The 18,451-nt window shown below is 43.5% G+C and overlaps 3 protein-coding genes across 3 annotated transcripts in view; 1 reads left to right on the top strand and 2 right to left on the bottom strand.

Moving 5' to 3' along the window:
- LOC116290938 (uncharacterized) overlaps window positions 1-18,451 on the bottom strand; it is a 32,640-nt gene that overhangs the window by 13,766 nt on the left and 423 nt on the right. Inside the window, exon 2 of the mRNA XM_089030493.1 lies at window positions 17,993-18,337. Coding sequence (XP_088886619.1) covers window positions 17,993-18,337 — 345 coding nt within the window. The remainder of the gene's footprint in view (window positions 1-17,992; window positions 18,338-18,451) is intronic.
- Window positions 12,156-15,108, top strand: LOC148911090 (uncharacterized). Its single transcript, XM_089030492.1, has one exon. It carries the CDS (start codon window positions 12,245-12,247, stop codon window positions 14,654-14,656), a length of 2,412 nt encoding a protein of 803 aa, XP_088886618.1. The 5' UTR covers window positions 12,156-12,244; the 3' UTR covers window positions 14,657-15,108.
- Window positions 14,638-17,955, bottom strand: LOC148911089 (uncharacterized). The gene has a single exon (XM_089030494.1). The coding sequence runs from the start codon at window positions 17,119-17,121 to the stop codon at window positions 15,532-15,534; it is 1,590 nt and encodes a 529-aa protein (XP_088886620.1). The 5' UTR covers window positions 17,122-17,955; the 3' UTR covers window positions 14,638-15,531.

The raw sequence follows: 18,451 nt of genomic DNA, 5'->3' as shown, positions 1-18,451 counted from the left end.
TGGTACTAGTAAGGCCCAGGAGTTCTACCAATGAACTGTCCTTTAGATTGGCGCTCCCATTATTTTTCTTGAATGTCATTTCATGGGGCAATCCTGTGGTAAGAGTGTATCCATGCTTCGCTAGCTCCTTAGCCAGTGTTATTGGGGTGTAATGGGAATCTGGTATTTTTGGTTTGGTGCCGGAAGTTCCGATGACAAAGCCATTAATTAAATTATACCAAGAATTATACAAAGAGCAACTAACCAGCCTAACCCTTTCCGCGCGGATGGGAGGATTCAAATAAGTAGTAAAGTTATTCTTGTCGCTTTCCAAAAAGACGATCATTATATTAGATACGCCAAAGCCACGCCTCCGGCCAGCCCTGCGACTCCTACAAAGACCAATTCATTGTCTTTTTGTTTCTTAGAAGGCTGGTAGTAATTCTTAAAGTCAGGCTTCTTTAACACCACTGTGGGGTGCGCTTGCGCATAAAGTTTGAAGGCGTAGTCTGTGTTTTCGAAGTTCTTATCCGCCTGCATCTTGTCTTGGTAATTCTTATCCAACCAATCCCTGTAGGCTTGTCTTTTTTCATTCCAAGCTGCAACGTCCCTTTGATATTTCTCCAGCGCTAAGTCGTGTCTCTTCCTTTCGGCGGCACCGCTTTTGTCGCCTCTGACTAATCTATCCAAATATTGACCACCATAATTAGCCCCTGTAAATGCTAAAGCTGCAATGACTCCACCTGCGACTAAGCTAACCATTTATATTAGACGCAAGCAAAGCTTACGCCGTAGGCAGGTACTTTTCCTTTCGTAGGTAATCCTTTAGCATGATAGCCCCGCCAACGGCAGCGGTCATCTTAGCAAAATTAGCGAAGCTCTTGCTTGGGTCTTCAGTAAAGTCTTCTTTGAGCACTTTCTTACCTACCCAACCAATACCCGCAACAATAGAAGTAATAATAGCTGCTTCTTCAACAGTTTTCAACAACGCGGTCGACATTATATTACAAAGCGAGAAGGAAAATCTAGGTTGCCACGGGTGATAAATCTACTCCATTTCAGGGATCTTACTTTTTCTAACAGCCGGTTCCACAGGTGCGTGATATGTTGGCGGCACATGCACGGCCTCCCACTTTACTTCTGGCTTCGTAGCCCGCCATTGTAAGTAAAGGCTGCCTGCTGCTATAACGACTCCTAACGCGCCGATGACGTACCCAGGATTAATGAAGGATTCCTCTTCTTTTTCCTCCACCTTTTCTTTTTTCTTTGCTTTGTTCTTCCTGTTCATCTCCGCGAGCTTCTTACCGGCAGCGACTCTGCCTGGAGATTTAGCCTTGGTAATCTTGGTATCTTCTACGGGAGCCTTTTCTGGTTGTTCTTCGGTGTCACTCATCTTATATTAAGGGGCTTGAAGGACTTGACAAGTAACTTGATGACGACTTGACAACGACTTGACTAGGTACTTGAGAATGACTTGACAACGACTTGACTAAGTACATGAGGTGACTTGACAACGACTTGACTAAGTACTTGAGGTGACTTGATCAGGTACCTCAGCAAGTGCCGCCTGGAAGACCTTTTCGACTTCTCTATCCTTCTTGAAGTCCTTCCAAGATGTTCCGAAGGAACCTAGTACCTCCTTCAAGTCAACGTGCTGAGCTACGTGCAAAGCCGCAGAGGCGACTGCCATTAACTTACCGCACTTCAAAGACAACCAGCCGCAGGTTATCTTAAGTTCTTGGGATATGACATAGTCATCTCTTATGTCCTTCCGCAGTTGCTCCACGTCGTCTATAGGCAGTGCAAGTCCAAGCAATTTAGTTGCAAGTCGGATAGCGGAGTCTGCGACGGCGTCTGTGGTCTTACTTGCAAGGGCAGCCTCGTACCTCTTATGGAACTTTTTGACTTCCTCTTCCGACAGCTTATTAACCTGCTCATGGGTAAGTTCCTTGCCTATCATTTCTTTGCACTTCCCAGAAGACACAAGAATGTTAAGTTGTTCCTTGAGGTTACTTTCATCTAACTGTGTGGGGACTTCATCTATGAGCTGCTCAATGTCCATATATGTTAACGTCATACGGAAACCTCAAAGAGAAGATCATCTTGGAATGTTGGTGCGTTTTCAAATGCCGCATGTATTCGTGCAGCTGTTCCTTGGATATCTCACCGCCGTAGTCGCTTAAAATGGTTTCCAGGTCAGACTTGCTCGGAGTATAAAATACTACGAGAGAGCCTATGTTTTCCCTGAAGGGCTTAGAGACGCTGGTAAGCTGCTGCGAGAGCAACCAAACGCTGATATTGTCGTGTCTGCCGCTGAAGGCAAGCTTCACCAACTCCGAAGTGCGTCTTTTTACGTCGTCCCCACAGGCAATGTCATCCAGTATGAGGAGTGTCTGTGTATCTTTAGGGAATTGTTTGTGCCAAAACTTAAGATGGCTGGATAACTCGTTGGGGTCTAAGATATCTACAAAGAAGTCGTCATCATTCCTGCCTATGCCTTCCCAGGTGCGGTTATTCACGTAGGTGGGGCATAATAGTACGATGTAGTCGAAGCGGTATCTAAAGGGTCCTAATAGCTGCTCCACGATGAACTGGGTCTTTCCGCAGCCGGTGGGTCCTACTATCAGAGCATTGCAGGGAATATGGTTCGGATCCATTATATATACGATGGAGCCAGTGGAAGCAGTAAGAAGGATTGCCACCGACGCAAAGGATAAAAGAGACACCATAGAAATGCAAAGGGAAGAGATAGACCGGTTAAAAGAGCGCGTACAGGAATTGTACGATGAAATGTGTGGTCTGAAGCGTGCAGAACGGTTTGGCGCGCTTTTGACAATGGCGGGCTGGGCTAAGGAGTCCATTAAGGACTTCATTCGATATCCCCCATAGATATATGGACTGCATTACGTGCGAACTACCTGCTGACTGCATAATCCCTCCCAAAACACCGATACCCAAACCGTGTAAAAAATACACCTGCCGTCACTGTAATAAGGTATTCTCTGAAGAAGACTTCATTGGACATTGGTGTCCCGCGGATACTAAAGCACAAAGGACTTTAGACGACGCTCGAGAAGAGTAAGAGGTCGCAAAGAAGATCTTACTAAGCCCCCGGCAAGGGGAATTAGCATAGGTCTTTCTTTTTTATTGTTATTTTGTTAAATGCTGCAAAGAGGTCTCAAGCAAGGGCCTATTTTTTATTGTTATTTTGTTAAATCATCGTAATCGAAGAATGGTTAACATGATTATCTTCTCGCTGGTTTCAACGATGAGAAAGAATGATACCTCATCTTTTAATGGGGGCTTAACAAAATAACAAGAAATAATAGACCTTATCCTAAAACCCTCTTACAGGGCTTAACAATTTAACAATAAAAAATAAGGTATATATAATGAAGTGCGTGCAATGTGATAGAGCTTTTAGTAGCAAGCAGCGACTGCAATACCATCTTTCCAAGAAAGTCTGTCAGAAGACGATCAGCACTGTTTGCGGCGACTGCGGTAAGGAATTGTCCACCATACAGGCCCTACGATATCACCGCGAGCATAGAGTCTGCCTTAAAGGTCATTGCCGCCGATGCGATGAACCTCTCTTTGAAGAAAACTGGCATAAATACCGCTGCCGACGTTACCACCTCGAAGAAGTCGTCTGTGAAACCCACGGCGATTTAGCAGAGCGATGTTGCCCCCTTGAAACCAGCCGGGCTTTAGTGAAGCGTAAGAAAGAAATAGACCAAGATTTTGTCTGCTTTGACGACTATGAAGGCGTAAGATGGGAGAACCGAGAACACTGGGACGGCATCTGTGACAAATGTGGCTGTCAACGTAGCGAACAACATATTTGGTGTTGCCTGTACGAAGGTCCCAAGCCTTTAGACCATTACCTTGCAATACGAAAAGAATGGTCTAATATATGATGTTACCTTACGTCGCAGCGTTCGCAGGAGGAGCCTTGATTACGATATCGATCGATTTCATGTCGGAAAAAATGAGGTCCGACGTAGCAGACCAATACCTAGAAGCCCATATGACTAATCACACAATGGATTAGCCTCCACCTTTCTTTCAACGTCGAACTTCCATCGGCCGTTGACTTTACCATAGCTACGTATGTGAGTGTACTCTTCGCCTTGCAGTACGTACCGTACGCAGTCAGGAGCCCACAAACTGTACTCTTGGCTGCCGTCTAAGAGGACCAACCTTAAGCGGTTAATGTCCTCGAAGACGACGTAATTTTTTATTTCGTATGTGATGCCTTGTATTAATTCACGCCAGTGAGTTTGTTCAACTATCATTATATTTATGAAATATCTTTCGGTGCGTTTGTAGCGTCTCCTGTGACTTGAAAGCCTTAACGCAGCCAGGACAAGGTATGCGAATGCCGTCGACGTAACGGTCGATTTCCCTGCAGATCAGATCGTAATCGTTGCTTACCATCGTAAGATAACCATTCATTTCATATTGCGTCAAAACCGCTTTTTGTTTGTCGGACAATACACCGTTACCCTTTGGCGTCTTCAGTTCCAGACATAACCCATTGTATTTTTTATGGGAGTTAAGAATTAGGATGTCGGGTTGACCTGCCTGGTAGCCCTTTTGCCAGCACGTTATCCTTTTACTGGTGGTATCTTGCAATTCCCCGAGTCCAGGTGCTAATAACAGCGTAGGGTGAAACCGGCGTATGTAATCGATGACCTTCTTATGTAAGTCAAACTCATTCTCGATCTTGAAGACTAACTTGTTTGGACCATCCAACGAGTACTTTCCTGTCTTCCTTAACGTTGGTAGGACATCCTCGAAGACCCAATCTTGAAATGCCTCTGCTGTCGGTAGCTTGGAGCTAAATATTAACTGATACAAACCAGATTCCGTCACGTACAGGGATTGCGGGTGTGAACCAGAAGGGAGGCGATTCACCTCTATTCTAAATTCGCTAAGCCTCTTCTTATGCTTATCCCGCACGTGGACTTTAATAGCATCTTTGGTGTCTGCGTAACCTAATGCCTTTGCTACCTCTTTCGCCTTAAAGTACAGCTTGTCGCTTTGCACTAGGCATTGCAGTTTAGTTTCGTTGTTTTCGAATACGCGGAGCATATTATACGTAAGGGATATTTTTATCCTCAGTCATCCTAGTACGCAACGCTTTTTAGCTGATTCATTTCCACGCTTAGCTGCGCGTCTGAGACTACGAAAATGTATGCATTTATCTTAGTAGTGTCGCTGGCGTCTTTGGTGCGCTTGATCTCCAACGTAATGCCGTCCTGGGTATTTACCAGCCGCAATCCCTGTCCATGTAGGTCTTCGTCGTTCGTCGTGCGCATGTCGATCCACAGCGCATACTTATCCTTAAAGAATTCCTTTGGACCAATTTGGTCGCCAAACTTACGTGCGACTTCCCGGTACATATCCGCGGGCTTTATCCCTTGTGAGTAAACCTTATTAGGCACTCCGTTGATGCTAACACCTACGTTGGTAATGTTAGGATTAAAGAATGCCTCAGAGTCACGCAATCCTGCCGTGTATGTCTTTGCGAACAGCAACATTATCCCTGTAAGGCTACGCCTGGGAAGGTTAATGCTTTGGTTGATGACCTCTTCGACATTATTTGTAAAGCTGAACGTCTTATACATCACGACGTGATCGTAAAGGAAAGCCTTCCCGGAGCTGTATTCCATACCGGCGCTACGTGCTAAGTCTTCGCTGTATACCGTTTCATACTGCAGCTCTAAGTTAGTAACGGAGTATGGGTGGACGGCTGAGGAACTTACGTCCTTTCCCTGTAGGATGTTCGTAGTGTCTGCTAGGGTTACTTCGAACTGCAGCTCGCTTAGCTGCCTTGGGTAGTATGCACCGTGGTTCGTGATAACTTCGAAATCTAATGGAACGACATATTTAGTACCATAAGCCGCCTTTATTTCGTCTTCTCCTGAGGCGCCAGAGGCTGCGCTTCTTACCTTGCGTATGGCATCACTGGCGATTCCCTGCTCTATCCTTTGCGCGCGGTCAAATGCAGTCAACCATAAGTCTTTGTACGTGGTATACAGATCGTACCTATTTAAGTCCAAGAGGGATTCCCCTGCGAACTTCACCCGCATCTTTGAGACAATGTTGCGGCCAAGGTCGTTGACAACGTGACGCGCGTCCGCAGTGCTTGGTTGTATTGCTAGGTCAAACCTTAGCGCCAGGGTTCCAGGAACTAAGACTAGGTTATCTGTTAGGCGGGGCACGCCTACGTACAGGGTTTCCCCTGGCTTAGCGCTGCTGGGGGTAAAGGTGACCCGGTGAAAGGTGCGTTCTGCTTTCAGTCCGCCAACCTGCTTAGGTAATACGTTGGGGTTTAACTTTGAGCTTATCATATATAATGGAAGTAGAAGGAACGGATTTTGGCCCCACCACCGAAGAAGGTCAAGTCGACATTAACGACGAAGAATACGACGCATGGACTAAAGGCGCGGAAACCGACCCCCTAATCTACGACATGGCTCTAGAAAACAAGTATGGTAATAGATGGAAAAGCTTCAAGGCCGCCTTGAATCGCATGTGGCAATCAAAAAACCACGGCAGCCCCGTCCCTGAGTACTTGGAGCTTCAAAACATAGAGCAGCCTGAGGCAGCCGCGCGGGAAACCGTAGAGTGGGCAACGCGAGAGTTAAGGATGCGTCATCCCCACATTGACACTGACGCGATAAGACTCACAGAAAAAGGAAACAAAGTCCTCATAAGCGTCAGAGACCTAAGATATCCCGACAAAGACCGCTGGACGAACCCACAGCTCCTTTTTGACGAAAATGGCTCGGTCAAGGTTAACGTGGCAAGGTTAAGGGGCTTTCAAGAGGCCACCCGAAGCATGTTAGAAGGTATGGAAGCATTGAATGAAAGGATTGCGCTAGAAAGACGCGCTATCGAACTGCAAGAAACGTTGAAGGAAAGGGAAACAGAGTATGAAAAACGAATACGGCAGCTAACCGATGCTCAAAAGAAAGAAATCAAGGGCAAGAACGAAGTCATACTGCAATTCAAGCGAGAAGCTGAAGCGGCTTTAAACGAAAGAGACCAAGCCAGACAAGCCCTCAATCTTGCCCTGCAAGACCTAGATATTAATAATGAGGAAGCTAAGGACTTACGGACCACCATAACTAGGTCTTTAGAGGAGCGGCGGCAGTTGGTTGCTGAAATCAACGCTAAAGAGGAGCAACTTCGGCAAAGAGATCAGGCTATTAAAGACCTGGAGGGGCAAATAGAGCGGCAGCAGGAAATAATCGATGACCAAACTCGCCCCGAAGAGGAGAGGGAAGCAGCTCAAAAGGAGGTGGAGGCCCTTGAAATACGCCTTGCGGAATTACAGGCTCAAAAGGAAAACCTGGAAAAGGAGCTGGGGCTTACTACCAAGGAAAAAATAAAAAGAGCCCTTTTGAAGTATGGTATTCCGCTGGCGTTTGCGGTCGCTATTTCAAGCGTAGTAGGAGTCATCCTATCCGCGCTTAAGGCTACAGGCGCGGGCGTAAAGAAATTAGGTAAGGGGCTGACGGACTTGGGAAAAAAGATGGCAGCCGGTCTTCCTGGGCTGCTGGGTTCGGTTGTTTCCTTGGCACTTAAAGCCGGCGGCGAACTGTTGAAGTTCGTGGGCAACAACATCTGGATCTTGGTCGTCGCTATTGGGGTGGTCCTCCTGAAGAAGATGAAGGGTTAATCTTATCCTCGTGTATTACTGGTGGCTTATCGTCGTCGGGCGTCCGAGGCGCCCTCGACTGGGCATAAGTAAAGATGGTATTCGCGCCGCCTTGGTAATTCGGTACTAGCGGTATAGCCGTCATAGTGCTAATGGGCTTATGATTCCAAATAGCATCCGGTGGAGGGGGCCCCACAGCATTTATTCCTATGGAACCACGAGCTGCTATGATCTTAGCTTCATCGCTGGGACGAATTTGCAGCTTTGCATATTGGCAATTGGCTATCATATGAAAAGTCGCCGGCCTTTGATCTTCTCCGCTTCTTGGAGGGGGCTCCGACGAGAAATGAGCTGGGTTCCTATTATTATCTTTTTTTCTGTAGGGTAGTAATGGTCGGTTACTCTCATCAACGATCCTAAACCCAGCATTACATGAATTCCCCGTATTAATGCTAATAGTACACACAAGTAATCCCACGCCTCCAACCTTCACCCAAAGATCAGTGTCAAACCATTCATCATTTACGTACTCCTTCTCCTCTAAGTAATAAAGAAACCAATCTTCCTTTACATGTGGGTTCATATATTTCAGCGAACATAGTTTGCTTCTAGAGACTAAGCACCGTAAGAGTGCTAATGGTAGCGTGATTATAAGGTCGATCTCTTTGATCCTCTATGCTATTCACGCAAACACTCCCGGTGTCATCTACGCGGATTTGCAGCGTTACCTTCCCATGGCAATCAGCAACCATGTGGAAAGTCCAAACCGAGAGATTTTCGACGCTGGCTGGGTTGGGCTCTACGGAAAAATGTACAGGCTCCCTGTTGTTTGTCTTCGCGCGCATAGGCTGCAGTATGCCATTATCATCCAGGAACCTAAAGCCGACGTTTGCATGACTGCTCGCGCCAATGCAAATGCTGCATAATATTAACTTCTTTCCTGAATAGTTCAGGTCTACGGATAGGCCGGTGACGTCAACCCAAGATGCTTGGGTGTATTTTTTCTCACCTGTGTAAGTCGTATAGACACAATCTACTCCAGCTACGTAGGGGTTGTTCATCGCCATATATAATAACTCAGACCAACACCCGCGGCTGCTAAGCCGGCTTTTAGTAAGTTATGGTCATATTCCTCACGTATCGTAGGCATAACATGGGCCTTCTTCGATGGTTTCTTAACTACGGGTAGCTTCGCTTCGTGTGACTTTTTTGGCTTCTCTACGAAGTGAGGAATGTTCCTAAGAGTGTCAAAGTTCACGTCGTTCACCCCAAACTTCATATCCTTAGTAGCTCGCTGCAGCTTGTTGTTATAACCCACAACGGAATTGGTGTTAATAACTAAATTACTTGGCATTAACCAACAACCAGGCGACAAAGCGTAATCCAGTCGCACTTTAGACTGCTGCACCGCTAATTGATATCTCTGCACCGACTTGGATATGTTGTTCTCTATTATTGCAGACTCAAATAAAGTTAGGAATTCTTGTTGCGTTTCCTGTGAAGCGCCTTGGGATCCAACAATGGGGTTGCGGGTATTTACCTGCGCTCCCAGGATGCAGTACACGAATGCTTCAATGCTACGGTTAATCCTGGCTAGGTTCCTTAAACCTTTTCCTTTCATTAACACGAACGGATCCCAAGTGCCGGGGTAGTTTGTTTGAATTCTAGTAATTAATGAATTATTACCCTTATCGCCGCCCATATCACCGAACTCTAACTCATTACTTGGGTATTCCTGATGTCCGTAGTCAGCCGGCTTCTCACCATTGGCACCCCAAACGTAAACTATACCCAGCCCATGCGTCTTACCCTCTTTGTAACGAAAGTCTCTTTGCTGTGGTTTGAACTCATTAATTAACCTTTCCAGGGCTGCGGCGTCATATCGGTTATTCATTGGATTAAATGCCTTATCTCCCGGTAGGGGTACGTTAAGCTCCTTCAACAACCTCCTTACCGTAAAGGCAACGTGAAACCGCATAAATGAAATGTGGAACATGTCCGCGGCAACACCACAACCTTTAGTGGCAGCCCAAATAGCAAAGTTTAACTGCTGTGACCAATACCGCATGTTGGGTCCTGCTAACCATTCCCTGGCCTCTTTACCTGACGTATGCTTCAACATCGTCTCTTTAAAGATATTCCTTACTACTACGTTAAATGATTGCTTACCCACTAAAATCTCTAGATGCGTTACCAATTTTTCGAAGTTGTTTACACCACCTTCAGCATCGTAAAATGGGTAATCTTCCGTGGTTAATAATAGATTCCTTGGAAAATTAGGTGCTTTATAAACGGGCTTATGAACGGGTGTTTTTGGGTGTAATTTTTCCAATCCCTCTTCCAAATCCTTATTGCTGTAAACTAAGTCATTATACTCTTTGAAGTAAATCCCGTCAGATCTGCTTTCAAACTTCGAGGTTACTGCTTTGGGATACAATTTCTTAAATGCTTCCCAATTCCAGTGGCTGTTATGTGGTTGCTCCTCTATGTTATTTCCAAAAGCGTCGTACATTAGTATATAATGGATGTTATACCATCAGCACCTCCGCTTTATCCTGATTTACCTAGGGAGGGGTCTAACGAATTAAACGCCGAGAACTTCCGCTTGAATAAGGCAAATCTAATCCTCGCTTACTTGGAAGGGCAGACAAAACACTATGAGGAGGTCAGGAAGAAATACGTCAGAGCCCGGAGTACGCTACATAAGATTGCGATAACTTCAGGATCCATATCTGTTGTGTTAACGGGCTCCGGCGTTGCTACTTCGCTTACTGGACCGGGAATAATCGTTGGAGTTCCTTTGGCCGGCGTTGGGGCAACCTGTGGTATCATTTCGGCTTTTGCTACGGGTATTATGAAACAGTTGTCAAGCAAAATATCCAAGCATGACACGACAATAGCTCTGTCAAGGGCTAAAGTAAATACTATCACTGACCTCGTCTCAAAGGCTTTGCGTGACAGAAAGATAGACGACGTAGAATTCTCGCTTATCTTAGCTGAAGAGGAAAAGTACGAGAAACTAAAGTCGGACATAAGGAATAAAAAAACAGTCGTAAAAGATCTTTCCGAGGAATCTCGCAAAAAGATCTACCAGGAGGCAAAAGAAGAGCTTCAAAGAAAGCTTGCTCAGTAAACATCTGCTTTGAAAAGAGCAAAACAGGATTCTATTTACATATTGAACGCCGGCTGTCTGGGTCATATGCGTAATCAAATGTCTGAAGCTATCATTGACGTCGGCACATTCCTGAGCGCCTTAACAACCAGCAAGTTTGAAAGTGAATATCGAGTCTACTTTCAAACTTGCTGGTTGTTAAGGCGAAGGGGCATGATCGGAATGTTGTCTATTGTTTTACACGTGAACAACTCATTGTTCTCCCTAGGCACGCCACTTCCGCCACGTGAAAGTAAAAAACCCACGGTCAAAGCTGTTATCATTATTATGTCGATCGCCTTGGAATCCATCCTAACAGGGGGTGGTTGGGGTCTATTTCATGGAATATTTCGTAGATTACGTCAGGGTAATAAGGAATATCCTTATCCAGCCGACAAAACATCCACTCGGCTTTTGTCATATCAGAAACCTCGGGAATAGACTTACCGGTAATTTCAGACAAAAGATAGGGAATAGCTTTGTAATATTTCCCTAGTTTTAATTTTTTCAATGTCTTCCGTAGACTTTGTGGGGTTGGCTCTTCTAAATGGTCTATGATTTTCTTCTTTACTTCGTTGTCTAAATATACCGGTCGATAACCTTGGATATGACTCATCCAGTCCCTAAAGTATTTTATTCTTTTGTATGGCGTCTTCTTACGACCTCCGTTGGAATAATATTGTTCCCTGGTAGCACAAGGCACGGCATTACGAATATTTTTACCGCACTCGTAACACTGTGCTGATGTGTCGTCTTCTATTTGCATTTTCTTACCACAACAAATATACTTATTTGGTTTAGTAGGTACAAACTTGGGTTTCAAGCACTTTACACAGAAATCATAAACAAACTCTTTACATTCTTCGCACTCCATATATAGACTAACATATTTGCGCTGTTGCCCCCAACCACACTTGGAGTGGGGATTGTCCGTAGGTGGATTTTTGACGCGGGTCTTACCCGTGTTGAGATTGCGCTGGAACCCCCATTCCCTATACTACTTTCGACCTATCCAAATATGGGCGTCCGCCATCTTTGTGCCCCTCCGAGTGTGAAATGTTATGATAATAGTAGGCCATTTTTATAGTGTTTAGAGTTTTAGCTCGCTTCAGAGCCAAATGACGTCTCAAAACTTTGGAAAATGGCTGTGCCAGTGCTCTCGAAATATGGATCAGGTCTTGAAAGTCATGTAAAGGAACGTTATTTGAAGAAGATCGAGGCAGTAGGCGTTGATCCAGTCACCATACCAAGTGAGCAGTTTGATCCTGAATGTTTTGTTTAGTTACTTGGTTTTGCAGACGAGCTATTATACGAACGATCAGTTTAAAAATTACGAGAGTTTGGAAGCATATAATCAAGTGGTGTCTGGATTTGTGGCTTCAGTAAGAGGACGAATTATCTCAAGCAAGCATGTGGTCGTGGCGAAAGTTCGCCATTCCCAACGCATGAATGACCCTCTGGCCGATATTTGGATCATTGCCGGCAAGGATGGTACGATTTTTTCTGCTCATTGTTTGGGTTGTAAAGCAGGCCTAGCAGAATCTTGTTCGCATGTTGCCAGCGTCTTATTTTACATCGAATGTTGGACAAGAATCAACGGGAAATTAGCCTGTACCCAAGTTAAGTGCACGTGGCTTCTTCCCACGTATGTCAACCAAGTATCTTACGCAAGGGCCAAGGACATAGATTTCTCTTCTGCGAAAAAACTCAAAGAGATTCTAGACAGTAACATTGATAAATTGAATGATGAAAATTTAGGACAGTCTCGTAAAAATCAAGCTGGACCTGGACGAGACCCGAACCCTTCAGCCCAAGTTTCAGCAGCGGAAAAGGAGGAATTTTACACAAAACTCTACAACTGCCAAACAAAAGCTGCTTTGTTAAGTTTAATCGACCCCTTCGCTGACCATTTCATTTCCAAAAGTCGGAATGTTCCAGTTTTATGTGATCTTTACGAGCCTTGTAATTTAGATCTAGATTATCTAGAACTGTTGCGAAAGTGCTTAGATGTCAAGCTGAACATTTCAGACGAGGAGATAAAAGCGGTTGAGCAAGACACAAGAGATCAAGCTAAGGGCCCAGGTTTTTTTAGACATCGTGCTGGCAGAATTGGAGCCTCTGTATGTGGTGCTGCCTACAACACCAACCTAGCTCAGCCCTCCCAGTCACTGATCCAATCTATCTGCTACCCCCACTTGTACAAGCTGGATAACAAGGCCATTCGACATGGCATCAAGTACGAACAGTATGCCATTAATGCATATGAAAGCTTAATGAAAACAAAGCATATTAACTTTGAACTTAAGAGATGTGGTTTGTTCATCAACAGGGAATTTCCTTTCATCCATGCAACCCCAGACTTTTTAGTTTCTTGCAATTGCTGCGGATTGGGATGTGGAGAGGTGAAATGTCCCATTTCCATCCCCAACTGTGACTTTAAGCAGTATGTTCTACAAAAAAACTCTTGTCTTGAGGTGGTAAATGGCCTAATGAAGCTAAAGAAGAGCCACAATTATTACTTACAGGTTCAACAACAGTTGTTTACTCTGCCAGAAAGAAAATATGCTGACTTTGTTGTTTGTGCTGTGGATTCAGATGGAAATGCACACATTGTGTGTGAGAGAATTTACCCAGACCCCCACCACTTCAAAACTGTCGTGAAAAAGCTTGAAGCATTTTGGAGGATCGGCATACTCCCTGAGATCTTGGGACGGTGGTACACAAGAAAGTGCAATGTTATCATTAAAGTTCCAGGTGATCAAGCAGTCTGCTTTTGTAGAGGACAGTGCAGTGATGAGATGGTCTCCTGCAGTAATGCTGACTGTCCTTATGGCCAATTTCACATAGAATGTTTGGCTGTAGGTGGGAAGTCCATACCTAAAAGATGGTATTGTCCTCACTGCAGCAGGCTGCCACAGTTTAAGAGAGGAATTGGGGCTTCAAAAGCCAAGCCGAAACCATCTACTGTCAACCAAGCTGCAATGCAATGCAATGCTATTTGTGTTTGTAATGCAAAGGCACTCATAAGTGATAAACTGGTCGAGTGCCACAATGCCAACTGTACAAATGGTCATTTTTTTCATCTTAGCTGTTTGGGATTGAAAAGAATGCCAAAGAATCACCAGTCAACGTGGGTGTGTGGTGCCTGTAAAGCTAAAGAAAACAAATCATCCACACCTACCACTTCTACTTCTTCAAAGACAACCTCTGCCAAGCCAAGCAATTCACCATCACCAGAAACTTCAGAATCACAAACAGATGATTGTAATAGTGACAGTGAAGATGATATTGAAATCACACAGGTTACAACCGGTGTTGTTGACAAGTATAGTGCCCTTGCAACACTAAACAATGCTGATTATGACCTCATCAGTGATCCTGCTGGATGGCTTAATGGTGATATAATTCAAGCTACCCAAGTATTATTGCAGAATGTAAACCAGTCAATTGAGGGATTTCAGGGCCCAACTCTAGGAAGAGTAAGGAACTTTGATGTAGTTTCGGGAGAATTTATTCAGATTTTGCATACAGGGACTGATCACTGGGTATGTATTAGCAGTATAGGATGCTTACCTGGTGTTGTAAATCTTTATGATAGTCTCTACCATCATGCAATTAGCCAGGAAATAGAGGAGCAAGCAAATGACTTAATCGGTGGAAGACTAGTTAATTTAGAATTTGTACCAGTTCAGCAACAAAGTAATGGTAGCGACTGCGGAGTTTTTTCAGTTGCTTTTGCTACGTGTTTGGCTTTTGGTACTAACCCCAGTCATGTAACTTTTGATGTTGCTAAAATGCGTCCCCATTTATTAGCTTCCCTTAAAGGTGGACAAATAAGCATGTTTCCAACTTTTTAATTCATTCTTTAGCAAAGAAAATTATTAGTGATAAGTAATAGTCAGTAATATGACATAAATATTATAATAAATAATTTTTAATAAATAACCAAAAGCAAAAAGCTGATAATCAAAATAAATACTTCATTTAAGCGATTTAAATCAGACATCTTTTCATTGGAACTCAGTGAATAAAATGTAAAAATGTTTGTGTCTGAACTGTCCAGCATTATCAGCTTCTTACTTTAGGCTCAGTCAAAACAGATTAATTCTGCTTTGAGAAATACACCAACATATTAAAATCTTTTCTTTCGAGATTCAATCTACATCTCTTATTATGAAATCTAGTGACAATATTAAAATAAGCAGGAACCCATGTTCAGGGAAATGGTGTATCAGGGAAGAAACAGTAACATGACAATGAGTCATATGCATAGAGCAATATTTCTAGCAATAAAATTAATTAATAAACATTTCAGTTGCTATTGAATATTATTAGACCTCTGTTTACCTTTGGCATAATATTTTTCAATTTCTCTCTGGCTAAAAAATTGTTAGTTGAATCAAAATCAGTATTCATGTGTTAGCCACAGTTATCTTCTTAGCACATAATCTCAGATGAAAAATTAGGCCATAGGTAAAGAGTTATTTTCACTTTCTTTTTCCTTCATGCCCTTTTTCATATCAAAATTTAATTTTTAAGATTGTTTGTCCCCTCCATATTTGGACTTGTTGAAGAATGTGAATAAAATTGTTGCTTTATTTCTAGTGAAATAGTAATTGTGATTTTAGTGTTTTGTGCCTGTCGCAATGTAATAATGATTTCTCCTGGTATAATGTTATTATAGAAAAAACTTTAAACATTGTTACCACCCCTGCTTTTTATGAAAAATGTACTACTCAAATGGCACTATGGAAGGACAAAAATTAACAAGTGCAGAGCAAACCCTTAAAATGCGGTCAACGATTGGTACCTGGAATTCAGGTGACCCATTCTGGTTGCTGCTTACAAAGTTTGTGGGCAGTGTTCCTTCCAGAATAGTGTATTTTCGCCGCAGTAGACCAATCACTCTTTCGACGTGTATCCTAACACTGGCTATCCCCCTTGAATGTTCAACGTCAATGGGTTCTAACTGGGCTTTCCCTTTGGTAAATGCTGGAATTACCAGTTTTCCATGCTTTAAACCAACACTTTCTGTGATGGTAAATCCCCGATCAGCCATGACTGTATCCCCTGGGGTCAACTTATCTAAGAATCCACAATTCTCAGTTAAATATTTATCTGAGGTGCGGCCACCCCAAGCTTCAGAAACAAAGCAAATTGTACCTTGGGGAGTGATACCAATAAGGATCTTTATGGTGTTGTGGTGCTTATAAGATGAGAACGTTTGAGCTCTGGCCATAAGATTTGTTGGTTTTTCAATAAAAACTTCAAAGCAATCGATTATGACAGTTACTTTGCGCCTAAATGTATATTGAAAGCACATTGGCATAGTTTTCCACAACTGTTCCCTTTCAGGCCAATGGATAAAGCAGGACAACCTAGAATCCATTGCCAATATCCAAGAGGTAAATATTCTTGATACACTTGACAGGGACACCACGAAACGATACGCTAGGTCTTGAAAGGGAACGTTTAGTCTCAGCTTCATCAGTACCAGCACAAATTCTTGAAATCTATTAAGAACTGTAGATTTCCGTTGAACATGTGGCGCGACATGCTCAAACACCACCATCAGGACTTCATAGGAAGGTAGTCCTGTGTAAAATCGAACTTTATCAGCTGTATCGAAGAATTCTCTGTCCGGAGCTTGATATGCAGATTTTAAAAACATGTATTCAAATTCATCTGTCTGTGTGTCAGCGTTCTGTGAACCTTCAAAATAAGTTAAGTCTAAGTCCATCTGTGTTGACTCGTCCTTGAAAGTCACTACGGGTGTCTGGGTGCTCTTGTCGAGTATTTCTTCACGCTCATCATTCGCACTGCTGCAAGAAGGCTCAATATTAAAACATGAATTACTCTGTGTTTCGGTAGAAAACTCGATATCTTGGACAGCATTCCCAGTTTGATTCAAGTCCTTCTTTTTCCTCTCGACTCCAAGTTGCTGATGTTCTATGATTCGCTTCCTGCGCTCTCTTGCCCTTTCAGCTCGTTCTGTCTTAGCTTTCGCTGCTTCCTTCAGATCTTCTTCCTGACTTTCCTTTTTTCCAAGGTTAATAGTTGGAACCCAATCAATATTATACCTGTCCCAGACTTTTGCAGGCTTTCCAGAGACAAAGTGAAGACCACAAACACGTTCGGTTTCAAGAACCCTCTTCGCGTCAGTATCGCCTCGACTGATGGCCGAAATCCAAAGCCTTCTCCGCTCTCGTGTCAACTCTTCGTGCTCTTCGCCTTGATTCGATATCACTTTAGGTATTGAAGAAAAGGAAACTTTTTTCTTACCGCTCTTTGAACCGCAACCAACTACGATACAATGCACCATGTTCAGTGAAAAGTTCACACATATCTCTCTGTCGCGTCTGTTTGTTTACTATCGAGGGGCACAAAGATGGCGGATAGCAACCGTTGTCAAGACCGGTGTCACGTGGGTGAAAGCCAAGAATTGCATTACAAGTTCTAATTACGTAGTGACCGTTTGTAACAGGGGTGTATTGAGTTACGATTATTATGTAATGTCATCAAGATATGAAACGTGATCGTTTTACCGATTTAGCATCACCAAGCCGGGCTCCCTGTGGCGTTTCTTGGCCTTGCGGGCGTCTTTAAAAAAAACGCATGACTAATATTTAATTTCGCGACTAGACGTCGTCACGTTGCAAGCCCACAGCAAGCACTAGTATGGTTACATAACACTGAAGTTACGTAACGATAACTAGGGCAGTCTCTGCGAAGATCATTTTCTTTTCGTGATCAAATCGAAGCCTATCTTATGAATCTTGATTGACCTTATTCTATTCATCGATACACGACACCTACTCCTAAAAACATACCGTTTTATTTTTAATTTCAAACTGTTGACCCATCTCTCTCGACAATGTTCTATTTGGGGGGCATTGCATCATCCTCTGAAGAATCAAGGAACATGGCCCTTTTATAGGCGCATACAAACCGGACTATGCCCTCACTGATCGACGAAAAGTCACTAAGCAGATATGTTAGGAAAAGATCGATGCCATAAAGTTGGTATTGTATAGATTTGTAAACGAAATGTAGTGCTTTTAATAGCGCGCCACAGTTCGGATAGGATGAGTTCTGTTTTTGGGTTTTGCGCAACTAGTCGTTCCCTAATGAAAAAGTGATATGACTAGCTATGAATACGTCATGAAGAAAAATATGAAAAACATTATGCTTACAATGGCACTTTGCGGAGTAAACACTGCTGTCCCATCCGTTTTGGTGTTGAAGGGCCAGTTTGGAAGAACAGGGCAAGATTTGCCCATCTTCTTCTCTTCGTTGTAGCCAAGAAGAACAGCTTGTTGGATCGCATGGGCCATTATCTTTTCTTCCGCTTCGCCTTTAGGCACAACAGTAGCCAGGATATCAGATACCTCGGCTAAAGTCTTGCATTGACCAGGTTTAACGATACATCCGTGGTCGAACACACTACTCCTAGCCAACTGTGCCTTTAGTCCAGTGTATGGACAATGGCTGGTCTTGAAGACGGGGCAGTTCTTTTTCACATCAGCGATTGAGGTTTGCTTTATGAAAATGAAATATTAAGTCGTCATTATTTTAGTTTCCTTTCATTACTTACAGTGACGGAACACTCGAGCCACGAACACTTTGTTTTTTCGCTACTTTTTAAAGAATGC

This window comes from Actinia tenebrosa, unplaced genomic scaffold (assembly GCF_029948245.1).
Source record: "Actinia tenebrosa isolate PJP-AT-01 unplaced genomic scaffold, QUT_ActTen_1.0 PGA_scaffold15__27_contigs__length_11533743, whole genome shotgun sequence".
In the NCBI taxonomy this organism is placed as follows: Eukaryota; Metazoa; Cnidaria; class Anthozoa; order Actiniaria; family Actiniidae; genus Actinia; species Actinia tenebrosa.
Note: the sequence above shows the minus strand (reverse complement) of the source record. Positions and strands in the feature narration are given on the sequence as shown.

What these genes read in the sequence shown, in the direction of transcription:
- LOC148911090 (XM_089030492.1), top strand. Translation starts at nt 12,245, where the DNA reads ATGAATGACCCTCTGGCCGATATTTGGATCATTGCCGGCAAGGATGGT.
- LOC148911089 (XM_089030494.1), bottom strand. Translation starts at nt 17,121, where the DNA reads ATGGTGCATTGTATCGTAGTTGGTTGCGGTTCAAAGAGCGGTAAGAAA.